Below are 17,032 nucleotides of genomic sequence, written 5' to 3' on the forward strand. Positions count from 1 at the left end.
CTGCCCAATGTAATGGTCCCAGAACATACAGACTCTGCCCAATGTAATGGTCCCAGAACATACAGACTCTGCCCAATGTAATGGTCCCAGAACATACAGACTCTGCCCAATGTAATGGTCCCAGAACATACAGACTCTGCCCAATGTAATGGTCCCAGAACATACAGACTCTGCCCAATGTAATGGTCCCAGAACATACAGACTCGCTGTTTTTAGACTAAAAAATACTCACGATTTAAATTCTCATCCAGATGTTTTCCCATTTTGAAGATAAAACCCGAACAACGTGAGGTCACTGCTAAACTCTCACCCTATTTATTACATTTGATGACCTGATTGGTTGTATTGATTGTTGCCCCATCCTAGTGGTTTACATGTAAGTACACAAGCGTGTTGCCCCATCGTAGTGGTTTACATGTAAGTTCAGAAGCGTGTTGCCCCATCCTAGTGGTTTACATGTAAGTACACAAGCGTGTTGCCCCAACCTAGTGGTTTACATGTAAGTTCAGAAGCGTGTTGCCCCATCCTAGTGGTTTACATGTAAGTACACAAGCGTGTTGCCCCAACCTAGTGGTTTACATGTAAGTTCAGAAGCGTGTTGCCCCATCCTAGTGGTTTACATGTAAGTACACAAGCGTGTTGCCCCAACCTAGTGGTTTACATGTAAGTTCAGAAGCGTGTTGCCCCATCCTAGTGGTTTACATGTAAGTACACAAGCGTGTTGCCCCAACCTAGTGGTTTACATGTAAGTTCAGAAGCGTGTTGCCCCATCCTAGTGGTTTACATGTAAGTACACAAGCGTGTTGCCCCATCCTAGTGGTTTACATGTAAGTACACAAGCGTGTTGCCCCATCCTAGTGGTTTACATGTAAGTACACAAGCGTGTTGCCCCATCCTAGTGGTTTACATGTAAGTACACAAGCGTGTTGCCCCAACCTAGTGGTTTACATGTAAGTACACAAGCGTGTTGCCCCATCCTAGTGGTTTATATGTAAGTACACAAGCGTGTTTCCCCAACCTAGTGGTTTACATGTAAGTACACAAGCGTGTTGCCCCAACCTAGTGGTTTACATGTAAGTACACAAGCGTGTTGCCCCAACCTAGTGGTTTATATGTAAGTACACAAGCGTGTTGCCCCATCCTAGTGGTTTACATGTAAGTACACAAGCGTGTTGCCCCATCCTAGTGGTATGTAAGTACACAAGCGTGTTGCCCCAACCTAGTGGTTTACATGCAAGTACACAAGCGTGTTGCCCCAACCTAGTGGTTTATATGTAAGTACACAAGCGTGTTGCCCCAACCTAGTGGTTTACATGCAAGTACACAAGCGTGTTGCCCCATCCTAGTGGTTTATATGTAATTACACAAGTGTGTTGCCCCATCCTAGTGGTTTACATGTAATTACACAAGCGTATTGCCCCATCCTAGTGGTTTACATGTAAGTTCAGAAGCGTATTGCCCCATCCTAGTGGTTTACATGTAAGTTCAGAAGCGTATTGCCCCATCCTAGTGGTTTATATGTAAGTACACAAGCGTGTTGCCCCATCCTAGTGGTTTATATGTAAGTACACAAGCGTGTTGCCCCAACCTAGTGGTTTATATGTAAGTACACAAGCGTATTGCCCCAACCTAGTGGTTTACATGCAAGTTCAGAAGCGTGTTGGCTGTGGGTTGCACAAGTGCAGCATGTTGATTGGTCTGTGCCTTGCAGCATGTTGATTGGTCTGTGCCTTGCAGCATGTTGATTGGTCTGTGCCTTGCAGCATGGGTGGAGTCTGTGTGGGAGCTGGACTTTACGGAGGCGGAGCCTCTGGATCCCAGGGTGGAAGCAGAAATCACAGAAAACGGCCTCGAAGTCTTCAACAACTTGTACGAGAGTCTCCAGCCTTTTGCGTCTGAGGATCTGGAGAACACACGGGTAAGTGGCTTGCGGTGATTCCAGGCATTTGGGGAAGCTCCTCTGGCATCGTCCTGGCACTTACTGCCATTAAAATGCTAAAATGTCACTTTATAGAGCAATAGATTATGTGCTAATTTCACATGCTTTTTGGAACTTTTTTTTGTCTAAGACTTGTTCATGCTGAGGCTGTTACCAGTAACAATGTACAGTACTGTATTATAGTTATGGAGCTCGCTGACATCACGGATAAAGGCATTCTGAGTTACTTTTTATATTCGTTGAGGTTTAGTACCGTTGTCGGATAATTCATGTAGTGATACCACACTGAGCACGTTAGTTAGGCGCACTGCGAAGGCTAGTGTTCACTCCAGCACCGTGCATCTTTCACAGCCCCTCATTCCTGCCTGGGGTGTCACTCTCTGCTCGGGTGCTTTTAGCACTCTCTGGTCTGTAGCGGAGTGTGCTAGAAGCAGCAGAGCAGAGGGCGACACCCCAGGCAGGAGAGAGTAACTGTACGGGTTGAGACAGGTGCAAGATGCTAGAATAAACACTAGCAACAATTCTACGTTCTGCAGGAAACGGAGCTCATTTTCCTATGGAGGAGTTTTTGGTTCCAGGATCTCTGCCCAATCATCTTATAGGAATTGTAAACTCTTGTGTGAAGGGTTGGGGGCTGGGACCAGTACTCTGTGATCCCCAAACCCAACGTAAGGGCGAGAAGACAGGTTCAGAGTCACTGGAAGGGAGCGGAGCACTGATGACATGGAGGACTTCATTTAGAGTCGGTCGAAGCGGCCGCACACGGTCGTACGCAGCCGATGTTCGCTAAACTGCGCATGCGTAAAGTTCGCAATGCGCGTGCGCAAACTAGCGGCTACGATCAGAAATTTCTCTCTCCTTGAACACAGCCAGGTCGGTAGTTTGAGTGACAGATGGAGGCGTTTGTGGGTGGTAACAGGGGAAGGTGCTTGAAAATGGGGGAGTGGAGATCCGAACGCAGGCGTGCCTAATTATGCGAACAACGTTTTATGGGAGTGCATACGGTTTATGGGAGTGCATAATTAACAAAGTAGCGTCATGGCACACGTGACATGGGAGGTTTTACACTGACATGATCGTAGAGCTTAAGAGAGGGTATGGTCAACCTTTAGCTCTACGACCAGTTCCGATGGTTTACGATGCTCGCGATTAATCATTATATAGCCGGAGATGACGTGTTTTGCGTACGAGATGGGAGCGTTTTTTTAGCGAACCGACCGCATCCTCCCCTTAGTCGGCCAGCTAACTATCCGACCTTAGGGACGCAACATGTGTGTGCATCATTTGCATATCCGGCCCCTTTTCCTATACGACCGTGCGACCGCAATGACCGACTCTGAATGAGGTCCGGAGTGTGCTAGGGCAGGACATGAGGGATTAGAGCCCTGTCCTGTATGAGCTTATAGTTCTGTAACCTACTCACATGATTGTCACCTTTTGCAGAGTGTCTGGGTTCTCTTTGCGGAGAATGACGTTTGCCGCAATTCCCTGGTGGCCGTGCTGTACCACTTCATCCAGGCGGGAGAGACTAAGAAGGCAGGGGGCTTGCAGCGGACGCTGGCCTTGCATGCAGCTGGCCTGTACTTCCTTCTGCTGGAAATCCCAGGTAAGTGAGGTCTTCCCTGTGATGTAACCATGAAGTATGAAACACCCGCTCAGTATGTGTCCCTACATTCTCTTACCGAGGTCACGTATGATTTATTGTGTATTCCCCTCTTTTTGCCCGCGTCAGATGTGCGTTTTTGAACTTTGTGACTTTCTGGTTAGAAAACCGCCACGTTTTGCAGCAATTGCGCACTTGGCATGACGTGAACGACTTTGCTGTCTGCGGTGCATTGTGCAATCGCTATGATCTGACACCAAGAGTTTCCCATTGGGACACCATAGTGCTCACGCTAGCTTGTAATTAGAGCAGGTCGCCGATAATGGGAGAGAGCACGTATACAACCGCGCTCGAAAAGAGGGCGTGGTCTCATTTGGGTATACATCGGGTGGCTAGGCGCTGCATGCCTGCCGACGTCAGCCTGTGATCAGCGGCGAGTTGGGACATCCATAAGGGCAGTGCGCATTTCAGCTCTTTAAAATTCGGGCAGGGTGCGGCATTGGCGATTGTGTACACCCTATATGTCTGTGAACACCATCATTCAGACCTGTCGAGTCAGAACCTGCAGCACAGCCGATGCCGATATATATCGAGTGTGTACGTGCGACCCGCTGGCCGCCCACATACTGACCCCTGACCTCTCATCTAATAAAAAAAAAAATATTTTATTTATTTCTACCCAACCACGAAGAAGTCACACAAGCCCCTGACATATTATGATTGTTAGGCGGGCGCGGGTTACTGCTGTCATTTCCTTCCATGACAATCCATTCTAATCTTTGACAGGCAGTGTTGCCAACCAAGTATTCCATCCCGTCCTGTTTGATAAATGTGTGAGCGGCCTGGAGCAGTGTTGGCCTCAGGACCCGGAGTCCAGCCGCAAGAGGAAGAAGGATACGACAAAGAGCACGCAGAGGGAGAATCGCGGGGGCCGGAAACGGCCTCGGCCCACTCGCAGAGAGGAGTTAGAGGTAAGAGCGGTTTTATTCTACGTGTGCGCCACAGATTTCTAGTGTGATATTTATATATTGTCATATTTATTTTCTACTTCAGGGTCCATAGGGTATCCATAGGATACCTTGGGTATAGGTGTGACGTCAGTCGCTGGGCACCATAGAGTTAAGCTTTTCAGCCTCCCAGGATGCACTAGGGTCCCCCTCCTATACCCCGCCCCCGAGCCAAGGCACCTCAGTTTAGTTTGGTGCCCGGCCGGCGTCGGGTGCACCTATCGGAGTGGGGGCTAGAAGAGCCCCTGAAGCTTTCTTCAGTGCAGCTGTGGCTGCACATCTGGATGTACAGCATGGACAGTCAGTCCTGACGTCCATGCTGTCTTCCCTACACCCCCACCGGTACCAGAACGCCGGTACCGATCCGGGGATGCTGGTGAGCATCTGGGGTCACAGCTAGCGGTGACCCCAGATGTTCCGGACCATGGCCGGATCCAAGGGGGACAAAGGTAAGCAGCGGGTCCCGCGGTGGGTCCCCGCTGGTCACATGGTCCTAAGTCCCCAGGCAGGGGGCTCCCTGGGGACTGGCTGCAGCGTGGAGCCAGGTGACCAACCTGCGCTTTCCACTACCCCCTGGGACAGCGGACCGCAGCAGAGCGGTAGCGCTGCGGCGTCCCAGGGGTTAAATGCATGCCAGGGGAGCGCGCCTTCCCTGTCTCCTCACAGCCGGCGCCTCCCCCGCTGCACACAGCCCTCTCTGCATGCTGCCGACTGGTCCTGTGGCAGCGCTCCTCCCCCAGGCCAGCCTCCTCTCTGCTCCTCGGCGGCCATCTTCTCCAGAACGCATGGTGAACGCTGCTGGAAGCGCTGGACGGAAGCATCGTGGTCTGGGTCCCCCCGCATACCTCTCCTCCGCTGTGGCTCAGGTCTGTGTATGCAGCGCTGTGTCCTACCAGGCCCTGTGTCTGTGTAGTTGAGTGATCAGCGCTGTTAGTGCAGGAATGGTTATTTCTCTGCATTGTATGTGACTGTGCTAGTGCTGCCTGTAACTTTTCTTCTCTAAACTGTCAGCTTTATTACTGTCCCGGTTTTTTCTGCTAAAGCCCTTGCGGTGCGGTGCTGCAGGGTGGTCTCTCGCCTATTTAATACTTAATTGGTGAGAGAGGTCACATACGTGGTGCCATCATGTCTGAAAGTGATTTTCCCCTCCGGCTACAGTGTACCACGTGCAAAGTACCGTTAGCGGAGGGGGAGGGTAGCGCGGAGGGCCTTTGCCGGCAGTGTTTGTCCATGGCGCGGCCTATTACGGTTGCAGCACCGGTACAGGAGCCGCCCTGGGCTTGTTTCGCTCAGGCGTTAACAGCTTTAGTGGGCCAGTTAGCTCCGCAGCCCGCGTTTACTCCGATGGGTTTGTCCCAGCAGTCTGTGGTGTCGTCACCCATGCAGGGGTTCCCACGACAATTGGTGGTACCCCACAGTCTCCCTATTTCCCCGCTCCCGGGTTCTCAAGAGCCAGCGTGGGTTAACTCCCTGACGAGTTCTGTACAGCACTTGTCGGATGTGTTGCAAGGGGAGTCTGTGATGCGGCCTCATAAAAGGCCGGTGGCGTCTCTGTCCGCTCCTTATGAGGATGACGAAGGGACGTCTGATGATGGGGAGATTCTGGATCCTTACGATCAGGAACCTCTCCATACTAAGGACGCTGATGCTAAGTCCAAAGTATATATTCCTGGACTTATTCGGGCGGTCCGCACAGCCTTGGTGATTGAGGACGAAGTTCCCCCAGCGGCTAAATCTAAGTATGCCTTTTTCAAAGATGTGAAGGGCGATGCCACAGTCTTTCCTCTTTCGGGTCAGTTGGTGGACCATTTAGAGGAGGCGTGGAAACAACCTGGCAAAAGATACCAGCCGCAGAGACGCCTGGCGGTGGCTTATCCGTTCGCGGATAATTATTTTGCTAAGTGGGAATCCCCTCCACAGGTGGATTCTCACGTGACCCGTCTTGTCCGTAGTGCCACATTGCCGATGCCATCCATGTCCTCCCTTAAGGATGCTACGGACCGCAAGGTAGAAATCTGCCTGAAGTCCGCTTATTCCCTTGCAGGGGGGGCAGCACGGCCGGCTATGGCCATTTGCTGGGTTGCCAGAGCGATGGAGCGCTGGGCGGATTCATTAGAGGCTTCTTTTGAATCCGACTGTCCGGCCGAACAGGCGGAGTTGATTGGCAATCTCCGTGATTCGGCCACCTACATCAACGAGGCGGCTCTAGACATTAGTACTCTGGTGTCTAGAATTTCTTCAGCAGCGGTAGCTGCTCGTCGCACCTTGTGGCTGCGATCCTGGAAGGCGGACGCAGATTCCAAGAAAGGTCTGGAAGCGTTGCCGTTTACCGGAGAAGTTCTCTTCGGTCCGGATCTGGATAAGATTGTGGCCACGCTGGCGGCAGCCAAATCTGCTTGTCTCCCGTCGGCCGCTGCTCCTTCTGGTTCTGGACCATCGTCCTTTTGGTCATCTAGGGCCCAGGGCAGGCCCAAACCACAGTCGTTTCCTCGACAGGCTGGCCCTAAGAATCGGTCAAGCCCCGGAAGCAGGCATGGAGTACCAGACGTCCGGCCCCCAAGCCAGATGACAAGCCTGCGGCCTGACGGTCCGGGCCTCCCTTTGGGGGATCCCAGGGTGGGAGGCCGCCTGCTACAGTTCGCCCAGTGTTGGTCGACCACTACGACAGACACTTGGGTTCTGGAGGTGGTTTCCCACGGATACGCCCTCTCCTTCCGGCACAGACCCCCGGCTCGATTCTTCACCACCGGTCTACCATCAGACCGGAACAAGGCTACGGAGCTGCGGAAGGTATTGCACACTATGCTCCAGGCTGGAGTTATAGTGCCTGTTCCATTCTCCCAGAGGGGCCAGGGTTTCTATTCAAATCTATTTTTGGTACAGAAACCCAATGGGTCATATCGTCCGATTCTCAACCTCAAAGCACTCAACAAGTCTTTGCGGGTCCCGAAGTTTCGGATGGAGACCCTACGGTCCATCATTCTGGCGCTGGAACCTGGGGACTACATGGTGTCATTGGACATACAGGACGCTTACCTGCATGTCCCTATTCTTTTGCGCCATCAACAGTTCCTCAGGTTTGCAATCCGCAGCGACCACTTCCAGTTTCGGGCGTTACCTTTTGGCCTGGCAACAGCACCACGTGTTTTCACCAAGGTGATGGCGGTCATGGCGGCTTCTCTGCGGCTGCAGGGAGTCCGCATGTTGCCGTATTTGGACGACCTATTATTAGTGGCAGGATCTCCAGAGCTCCTGTTACGCCACTTGGACCTGACCATTGCACTGCTGCAACGGCACGGCTGGCTAATCAACTGGCAGAAGTCCACTCTAATCCCGTCTCGGAGGATTCTGCATCTTGGAGCCTTATTGGACTCGGGACAGCAAAGGATCTTAGTGACGGAGGACAAGATCTCTGCTTTACAGTCAAGGGTGCGCAGTTGTCTGCACAGCCGCCGGGTGTCCTTACACTCGGCGATGAGGTTACTGGGCTCCATGGTGTCGGTGTTCGACATGGTGGAATATGCCCAGTTTCACTCCAGACCTCTGCAGCACCTGATCCTGTCCAAGTGGAACGGGCTGCCTCAGTCTCTGAAGTCCCAGACGATTGTGCTCACCCCGGAGGTTCGCCTGTCCCTTGCGTGGTGGTTACAGACGACCCACCTCAACAAGGGACGTCCGTTCTGGGTTCCAAATTGGGTCCTGTTGACAACGGACGCCAGTCTTCGGGGCTGGGGAGCAGTTTCGGGTCCACACTTGTTCCAGGGCAGGTGGACGCCGACAGAAGCGGAGCTTCCAATAAATATCTTGGAACTCCGTGCGGTCTTCAATGCTCTCCAGCAGGCACAGCGGTTTCTCCAGGGTCGCCCGGTGCAGGTCCAGTCGGACAACGCTACCACCGTGGCCTACATAAACAGGCAAGGAGGAACTCGCAGTCGGGCGGCTCTCGTAGAGGTCTCTCGGATCCTGGTTTGGGCGGAGCGCAATCTTCCGGCCATATCAGCGGTCTTCATCCCGGGAGTGCTAAATTGGGAGGCGGACTTTCTAAGTCGCCAGGACGTTCATCCGGGGGAATGGTCCCTGCACCCGGACGTTTTTCAACTACTGGTGGACAGGTGGGGTCTTCCAGAAATCGACCTCATGGCGTCCCGGCACAACAACAAGTTGCCGGTGTACGGGTCTCGCACAAGAGACGAAGGGGCGTCTCTGGTGGATGCTCTGTCCGTCCGGTGGACGTTCCGGTTCGCATACCTGTTCCCTCCGGTCTCCCTTCTTCCACGGGTAATCCGGAAATTCAAACAGGAAGGAGGGACGCTCCTGTTGATAGCTCCCGCGTGGCCCAGACGGCACTGGTTCTCAGACCTTCAGGGTCTGTCCGTGGACAGTCCTCTGCGGTTGCCGCTACGACCGGACCTTCTGTCTCAGGGTCCTTGCCTTCACCCGGACCTGACTCGGCTGTCTTTGACGGCGTGGCTGTTGAGACGGCCATGCTGAGGTCCCGGGGGTTTTCCAGCTCTGTGGTGCGTACCATGTTACGAGCTCGGAAACCGTCTTCCGCGAGGATATACCATCGCGTGTGGCATACGTTCTTCCAGTGGTGTCGACCGAGAGGTTATGCACCGCGGGAGTTTCGTCTGTCTCGGATTCTCGCCTTCCTGCAAGCGGGACTAGATCATGGGCTTCGCCTTGCTTCTTTGAAGGTACAGGTTTCGGCCCTATCTGTCTGGTTTCACCGTAGGATTGCTACAATCCCGGATGTGCGCACCTTTATGCAAGGTGTTCTCCGCATTCAGCCGCCCTTTGTTCCACCTGTGGCGCCTTGGGATTTGGCTGTGGTCCTGAGGGCTCTCCAAGGACCGCCGTTTGAACCACTGGGCTCAGTGGATCTTAAATGGCTAACAGCTAAGACTGTTTTCCTTCTGGCCATTGCTTCGGCCAGACGTGTTTCTGAGTTAGGGGCTCTTTCTTGTAGACCCCCTTTCTTGGTTTTTCATGGGAACAGGGCAGTGCTCCGCACTCGGTCCGAGTTTCTTCCCAAAGTTGTTTCCCAGTTTCATGTTAACGAGGAAATAGTTGTTCCGGCCTTTAACTCACCGGGTCTTTCCGTGGGTGAGGCCTCTTTGGATGTTGTGCGGGGCTTAAGGACTTATGTTGACCGCACTTCTTCGTTTAGGAAGTCGGACGCTTTGTTTGTCCTCTATGGCTTCCGTAAAAAGGGTTGGCCTGCTTCAAAGCAAACTTTGGCAGCCTGGATCCGTATGGCTATTTCTGAAGCTTATCTTCATGAAGGCCTACCGGTCCCTCCTTCTCTGAAGGCTCATTCCACTAGGTCTGTGGGTCCTTCGTGGGCAGCTCGACGTGGTGCCTCGGCAGTTCAGATCTGCAAGGCTGCTACGTGGTCCTCTGTCCATACCTTCGTGAGGTATTACAGGTTTGACACCTTCGCCTCTCAGGATGCTTCCTTCGGGCGGCGGATTCTCCTTTCTGCACAGGAGCGTCCCCACCCTTAAAGGATACTGCTTTGGGACATCCCCAAGGTATCCTGTGGATACCCTATGGACCCTGAAGTAGAAAATATGAGATATGGTAAGAACTTACCCTTGTTATCTCTATTTCTACGAAGTCCATAGGGTTCCACAGGACTCCCACCCTGTCGCACCTGTGCTGCAGATGGGCTTTGCTCTGGTCACCGGTTTTCCGTCTCCCTCTGGTGAGAATGTGATTCTTGTATGTGTCCAGATCTTTTTTTTTTCTCTCTTCCTTCTCCTCCTCCGGCCTATGGCTTGATAACTGAGGTGCCTTGGCTCGGGGGTGGGGTATAGGAGGGGGACCCTAGTGCATCCTGGGAGGCTGAAAAGCTTAACTCTATGGTGCCCAGCGACTGACGTCACACCTATACCCAAGGTATCCTGTGGAACCCTATGGACTTCGTAGAAATAGAGATAACAAGGGTAAGTTCTTACCATATCTCATATTATTCCTGCTTTTCCCACTTTCTGGTTGAGCTTTAGATCTGACTGATTGTACATTTGTCAGTCATCTTACATCTGTTTAGATAGTGAGCAGGAGACCCAGCTAGCCGCCACGTTCAGGAGACCCAGCTAGCCGCCACGTTCAGGAGACCCAGCTAGCCGCCACGTTCAGGAGACCCAGCTAGCCGCCACGTTCAGGAGACCCAGCTAGCCGCCACGTTCAGGAGACCCAGCTAGCCGCCACGTTCAGGAGACCCAGCTAGCCGCCACGTTCAGGAGACCCCGCTAGCCGCCACGTTCAGGAGACCCAGCTGTCCGTACCCCAATATTTTACCAATGTGTCAGATTAGCTATAACCCGCCGATCTCCACCCCCTACCAGATGCTACACCTCCGTGCATAAAGCGTTTGTTGGGAGTAGTTTGTACCGGGCTGGAGGACGTATGAGATGGGAAATCCTATTGGATAAATCATTAACTCCTTTTCTGCCAGGGAGATTCATGCTTGTGTTGTCTTGTCTTTGAAGCTGAATGACTTGTCAGAGGAGGAAGCGGATGAAGACGCAGTGTATTTCTCTACCCGTGATCTGATGACCATCCGAGAGTCCATCGTCGTCCTTCTGAAAAACTTCCTGCGCCTCCTGCCAAAGTTCTCCCTGAAGGAGAAGCCACAGAGTGTACTGCACTGTATGCAGGTGAGAGAGCTGTGCTGCTGGCGGACATGAATGTGTCACTGTAGCCGCAGTGCTGCTGGCGGACGTTAATGTGTCACTGTAGCTGCGGTGCTGCTGGCGGACGTGAATGTCACTGTAGCCGCGGTGCTGCTGGCGGACGTTACTGTGTCACTGTAGCTGCTGGCAGATGTTAATGTGTCACTGTAGCCGCGGTGCTGCTGGCGGACGTTACTGTGTCACTGTAGCCGCGGTGCTGCTGGCGGACGTTACTGTGTCACTGTAGCCGCGGTGCTGCTGGCGGACGTTACTGTGTCACTGTAGCCGCGGTGCTACTGACGGACGTGAATGTGTCACTGTAGCCGCGGTGCTGCTGGCGGACGTGAATGTGTCACTGTAGCCGCGGTGCTGCTGGCGGACATGAATGTGTCACCGTAGCCGCGGTGCTGCTGGCGGCCGTTAATGTGTCACCGTAGCCGCTGTGCTGCTGGCGGCCGTTAATGTGTCACCGTAGCCGTGGTGCTGCTGGCGGACGTTAATGTGTCACCTTAGCCGCGGTGCTGCTGGCGGACGTTAATGTGTCACCGTAGCCGCTGTGCTGCTGGCGGACGTTAATGTGTCACGTAGCCGCGGTGCTGCTGGCAGCCGTTAATGTGTCACCTTAGCCGCGGTGCTGCTGGCGGACGTTAATATATCACTGACATGTGAAATTGTTCTATCTGTATAGTTGGTGACATGTTGCGTCAGACCTGCCCTGTCGGTACATGTAAACAGAGGGGCAATGTGGGGGCTGTGCAGCGGCTGTAGTAGAGGCAGTGGGGACGGTGCAGCAGGGGCGGCGCAGCGACTGCAGCAGGGGCGGTGCAGCGGCTGCGGTGGGGGGCTGTGCCGCAACTGCAGTGGGGGGGGAGCGGTGCAGCGGCTGCAGTAGAGGCAGTGGGGGGGGCGGTGCAGCGGCTGCAGTGGGGGGCGGTGCAGCGGCTGCAGTGGGGGGCGGTGCAGCGGCTGCAGTGGGGGGCGCTGCAGTGGAGGGCGGTGCAGTGGGGGGCGGTGCAGCGGCTGCAGTAGAGGCGTGGGGGGCGGTGCAGCGGCTGCAGTAGAGGCAGTGGGGGGCGGTGCAGCGGCTGCAATAGAGGCAGTGAGGACGGTGCAGTAGGGACAGGGTGGTGCAGTAGGGACGGTGCAGCGGCTGCAGTAGAGGCAGTGGGGACGGTGCAGTAGGGACGGGGCGGTGCAGTAGAGGCGTGGGGGGCGGGACGGTGCAGTAGTGACGGGGCGCTGCAGTAGAGGCAGTGGGTACGGTGCAGTAGGGACTGGGCGGTGCAGCGACCGCAGTAGAGGTGGTGGGGGACGGTGCAGTAGGGATGGGGCGGTGCGGTGGGGACGGTGCAGTAGGGACAGGGCGGTGCAGCGGCTGCAGTATAGGCGGTGGGGACGGTGCAGTAGGGACGGGGCGGTGCAGCGGCTGCAGTAGAGGCGGTGCAGCAGCTGCAGTATAGGCGGTGGGGACGGGGCGGTGCAGCGGCTGCAGTAGAGGCGGTGGGGACGGTGCAGCGGCCGCAGTAGAGGTGGTGGGGGAGGGGACGGTGCAGTAGGGACGGGGCGGTGCAGCGGCTGCAGTAGAGGCGGTGGGGACCGGGCGGTGCAGTGGCTGCAGTAGAGGCGGTGGGGACGGTGCAGTAGGGACGGGGCGGTGCAGCGGCTGCAGTATAGGCGGTGCAGCGGCTGCAGTATAGGCGGTGGGGACGGGGCGGTGCAGCGGCTGCAGTAGAGGCAGTGGGGACGGTGCAGTAGGGACGGGGCGGTGGGGCGGTGCAGTAGAGGCAGTGGGGGGCGGTGCAGCGGCTACAGTAGAGGCGTGGGGGGCAGGACGGTGCAGTAGTGACGGGGCGGTGCAGTGGCTGCAGTAGAGGCGGTGCCGCGGCTACAGTGGGGGGCGCTGCAGTAGAGGCAGTAGGGACTGGGCAGTGCAGCGGCCGCAGTAGAGGTGGTGGGGGACGGTGCAGTAGGGATGGGGCAGTACGGTGGGGACGGGGCGGTGCAGCGGCTGCAGTAGAGGCGGTGGGGACGGTGCAGCGGCCGCAGTAGAGGTGGTGGGGGACGGGGCGGTGGGGACGGTGCAGCGGCTGCAGGATAGGCGGTGGGGACGGTGCAGTAGGGACGGGGCGGTGCAGCGGCTGCAGTAGAGGCAGTGGCGACGGTGCAGTAGGGACGGGACGGTGCAGCGGCTGCAGTAGGGACGGGGCGGTGCAGTAGAGGCAGTGGGGGGCGGTGCAGCGGCTACAGTAGAGGCGTGGGGGGCGGTGCAGTAGAGGCGTGGGGGGCGAGACGGTGCAGTAGTGACGGGGCGGTGCAGTAGAGGCGGTGCCGCGGCTACAGTGGGGGGCGCTGCAGTAGAGGCAGTGGGTGCAGTAGGGACTGGGCGGTGCAGCGGCCGCAGTAGAGGTGGTGGGGGACGGTGCAGTAGGGATGGGGCAGTACGGTGGGGACGGGGCGGTGCAGCGGCTGCAGTAGAGGCGGTGGGGACGGTGCAGCGGCCGCAGTAGAGGTGGTGGGGGACGGTGCAGTAGGGATGGGGAGGTGGGGACGGTGCAGCGGCTGCAGTATAGGCGGTGGGGACGGTGCAGTAGGGACGGGGCGGTGCAGTGGCTGCAGTAGAGGCAGTGGCGATGGTGCAGTAGGGACGGGACGGTGCAGCGGCTGCAGTAGGGACGGGGCGGTGCAGTAGAGGCGTGGGGGGCGAGACGGTGCAGTAGTGACGGGGCGGTGCAGTAGAGGCGGTGCCGCGGCTACAGTGGGGGGCGCTGCAGTAGAGGCAGTGGGTAGAGTGCAGTAGGGACTGGGCGGTGCAGCGGCCGCAGTAGAGGTGGTGGGGGACGGTGCAGTAGGGACCGGGCGGTGCAGTGGCTGCAGTAGAGGCGGTGCGGACGGTGGTGGGGGATGGGACGGTGCAGTAGGGACGGGGTGGTGCAGCGGCTGCAGTAGAGGCGGTGCAGCGGCTGCAGTATAGGCGGTGGGAACGGGACGGTGCAGCGGGTGCAGTAGAGGCGGTGGGGGCGGTGCAGCGGCTGCAGTAGAGGCAGTGGTGACGTTGCAGTAGGGACGGGGCGGTGCAGTAGAGGCAGTAGGGACGGAGCGGTGCAGTAGAGGCAGTGGGGGGCGGTGCAGCGGCTACAGTAGAGGCGTGGGGGGCGGGACGGTGCAGTAGTGACGGGGCGGTGCAGTGGCTGCAGTAGAGGCGGTGCCGCGGCTACAGTGGGGGGCGCTGCAGTAGAGGCAGTGGGTACAGTGCAGTAGGGACTGGGCGGTACAGCGGCCGCAGTAGAGGTGGTGGGGGACGGGGCAGTACGGTGGGGACGGTGCAGCGGCTGCAGTAGAGGCGGTGGGGACGGTGCAGCGGCCGCAGTAGAGGTGGTGGGGGACGGTGCAGTAGGGATGGTGCGGTGGGGGACGGTGCAGTGGGTACGGTGCAGTAGGGACTGGGCGGTGCAGCGGCCGCAGTAGAGGTGGTGGGGGACGGTGCAGTAGGGATGGGGCGGTGCGGTGGGGACGGTGCAGTAGGGACCGGGCGGTGCAGCGGCTGCAGTAGAGGCGGTGGGGACGGTGCAGCGGCCGCAGTAGAGGTGGTGGGGGACGGTGCAGTAGGGACGGGGCGGTGCAGCGGCTGCAGTAGAGGCAGTGGGGACGGTGCAGTAGGGACGGGGCGGTGCAGTGGGGGGTGGTGCAGCGGCTACAGTAGAGGCGTGGGGGGCGGGACGGTGCAGTAGTGTCGGGGCGGTGCAGTGGCTGCAGTAGAGGCGGTGCCGCGGCTACAGTGGGGGGCGCTGCAGTAGAGGCAGTAGGGACTGGGCGGTGCAGCGGCCGCAGTAGAGGTGGTGGGGGACGGTGCTGTAGGGATGGGGCAGTGCGGTGGGGACGGTGCATTAGGGACGGGGCGGTGCAGCGGCTGCAGTAGAGGTGGTGGGGGACAGTGCAGTAGGGATGGGGCGGTGCGGTGGGGACGGTGCAGTAGGGACCGGGCGGTGCAGCGGCTGCAGTAGAGGTGGTGGGGACGGTGCAGCGGCCGCAGTAGAGGTGGTGGGGGACGGTGCAGTAGGGATGGGGCGGTGCAGTAGGGACGGGGCGGTGCAGCGGCTGCAGTAGAGGCAGTGGGGACGGTGCATTAGGGATGGGGCGGTGCAGTGGGGGGTGGTGCAGCGGCTACAGTAGAGGCGTGGGGGGCGGGACGGTGCAGTAGTGTCGGGGCGGTGCAGTGGCTGCAGTAGAGGCGGTGCCGCGGCTACAGTGGGGGGCGCTGCAGTAGAGGCAGTAGGGACTGGGCGGTGCAGCGGCCGCAGTAGAGGTGGTGGGGGACGGTGCTGTAGGGATGGGGCAGTGCGGTGGGGACGGTGCATTAGGGACGGGGCGGTGCAGCGGCTGCAGTAGAGGCGTTGGGGGACGGTGCAGTAGGGATGGGGCGGTGCGGTGGGGACGGTGCAGTAGGGACGGGGCGGTGCAGCGGCTGCAGTAGAGGCGGTGGGGGACGGTGCAGTAGGGATGGGGCGGTGCGGTGGGGACGGTGCAGTAGGGACAGGGCGGTGCAGCGGCTGCAGTATAGGCGGTGGGGGACGGTGCTGTAGGGATGGGGCAGTGCGGTGGGGACGGTGCACTAGGGACGGGGCGGTGCAGCGGCTGCAGTAGAGGCGGTGGGGACGGTGCAGCGGCCGCAGTAGAGGTGGTGGGGGACGGTGCTGTAGGGATGGGGCAGTGCGGTGGGGACGGTGCATTAGGGACGGGGCGGTGCAGCGGCTGCAGTGGGGGACGGTGCAGTAGGGATGGGGCGGTGCGGTGGGGACGGTGCAGTAGGGACAGGGCGGTGCAGCGGCTGCAGTATAGGCGGTGGGGACGGTGCAGTAGGGACGGGGCGGTGCAGCGGCTGCAGTAGAGGCGGTGGGGACGGTGCAGTAGGGACGGTGCAGCGGCTGCAGTAGAGGCGGTGTAGCGGCTGCAGTATAGGCGGTGGGGACGGTGCAGCGGCTGCAGTAGAGGCGATGGGGGCGTTGCAGTGGGGGATAGTGTTACAGGCGTAACCCATAGCTTAATATTGCAGCTGATTCCGATGATGATAAAAGTTAGATGATTCTAGAATAACAATGGAAATGTTCCCATGATGGGGTGGATCGTCCAGGGATGGGAATTCTCATGTAAGGGGACGGTGTATGTAGAAGATACAACATAAAGCTATTCTGAGACCTGTGACATCATTACTATGTATAATTTTAAAATAAAGATTGAAGGAAGGGTTAAAATTTTACAACCAAAAACCAGGAGAGGTGCAGCAATTACCGGTGAATGAGCGCACAGTGCTAGCGAACGCACAGACAAGTCCAGTAAATGAGTAATATGACACATCAATAAAACATAGGTAATAGATGTAAGATTGTATGTACTGAAATGTAAGATTACTGTATTACACCTGATCATGTCCATCACTGGCTCCCCCTAGGTGTTAGACTGCGCATGTCGGCAGCCTCAGCGCAATGTTTTACGCCATAATCCTCTCTGTTCCTGTGACGCGCATGACGTCTGATGAGAGCAGAACAAATGCTAAAACGGTCGCAGTCATTCCCGATGTTAACCAGAACTAATGTGGTTCTTTTCAGATCTTCATAAACATGACCGGCTTCGAGACCTTCCCTAAGGAACTGTCCTTTGCGGATGCTGTGTACGTTTTCTTTCTCCTTGTCGTCCTGGTAACGCGTATGATGCGGTTGTCCCTGGTGCATGGCTTTGTATATTGATAAATGTGTGTTTAGCTGCTAATGCAATTTGTGGAGCCAACAAAAACCGGCATCTTTAATGTGTT

General features: G+C 57.0%; 1 protein-coding gene across 1 annotated transcript in view; it reads left to right on the forward strand.

The window, feature by feature from the left end:
• Nucleotides 1–17,032, forward strand: part of NCAPD3 (non-SMC condensin II complex subunit D3) — an 84,798-nt gene that overhangs the window by 2,637 nt on the left and 65,129 nt on the right. Inside the window, exons 2-6 of the mRNA XM_088481760.1 lie at nt 1,764–1,918; nt 3,383–3,545; nt 4,329–4,513; nt 11,044–11,211; nt 16,830–16,891. Coding sequence (XP_088337886.1) covers nt 1,764–1,918; nt 3,383–3,545; nt 4,329–4,513; nt 11,044–11,211; nt 16,830–16,891 — 733 coding nt within the window. The remainder of the gene's footprint in view (nt 1–1,763; nt 1,919–3,382; nt 3,546–4,328; nt 4,514–11,043; nt 11,212–16,829; nt 16,892–17,032) is intronic.

This window comes from Taudactylus pleione, unplaced genomic scaffold (assembly GCF_031769625.1).
Source record: "Taudactylus pleione unplaced genomic scaffold, aTauple2 ptg000278l, whole genome shotgun sequence".
Taxonomy (NCBI): Eukaryota; Metazoa; Chordata; class Amphibia; order Anura; family Myobatrachidae; genus Taudactylus; species Taudactylus pleione.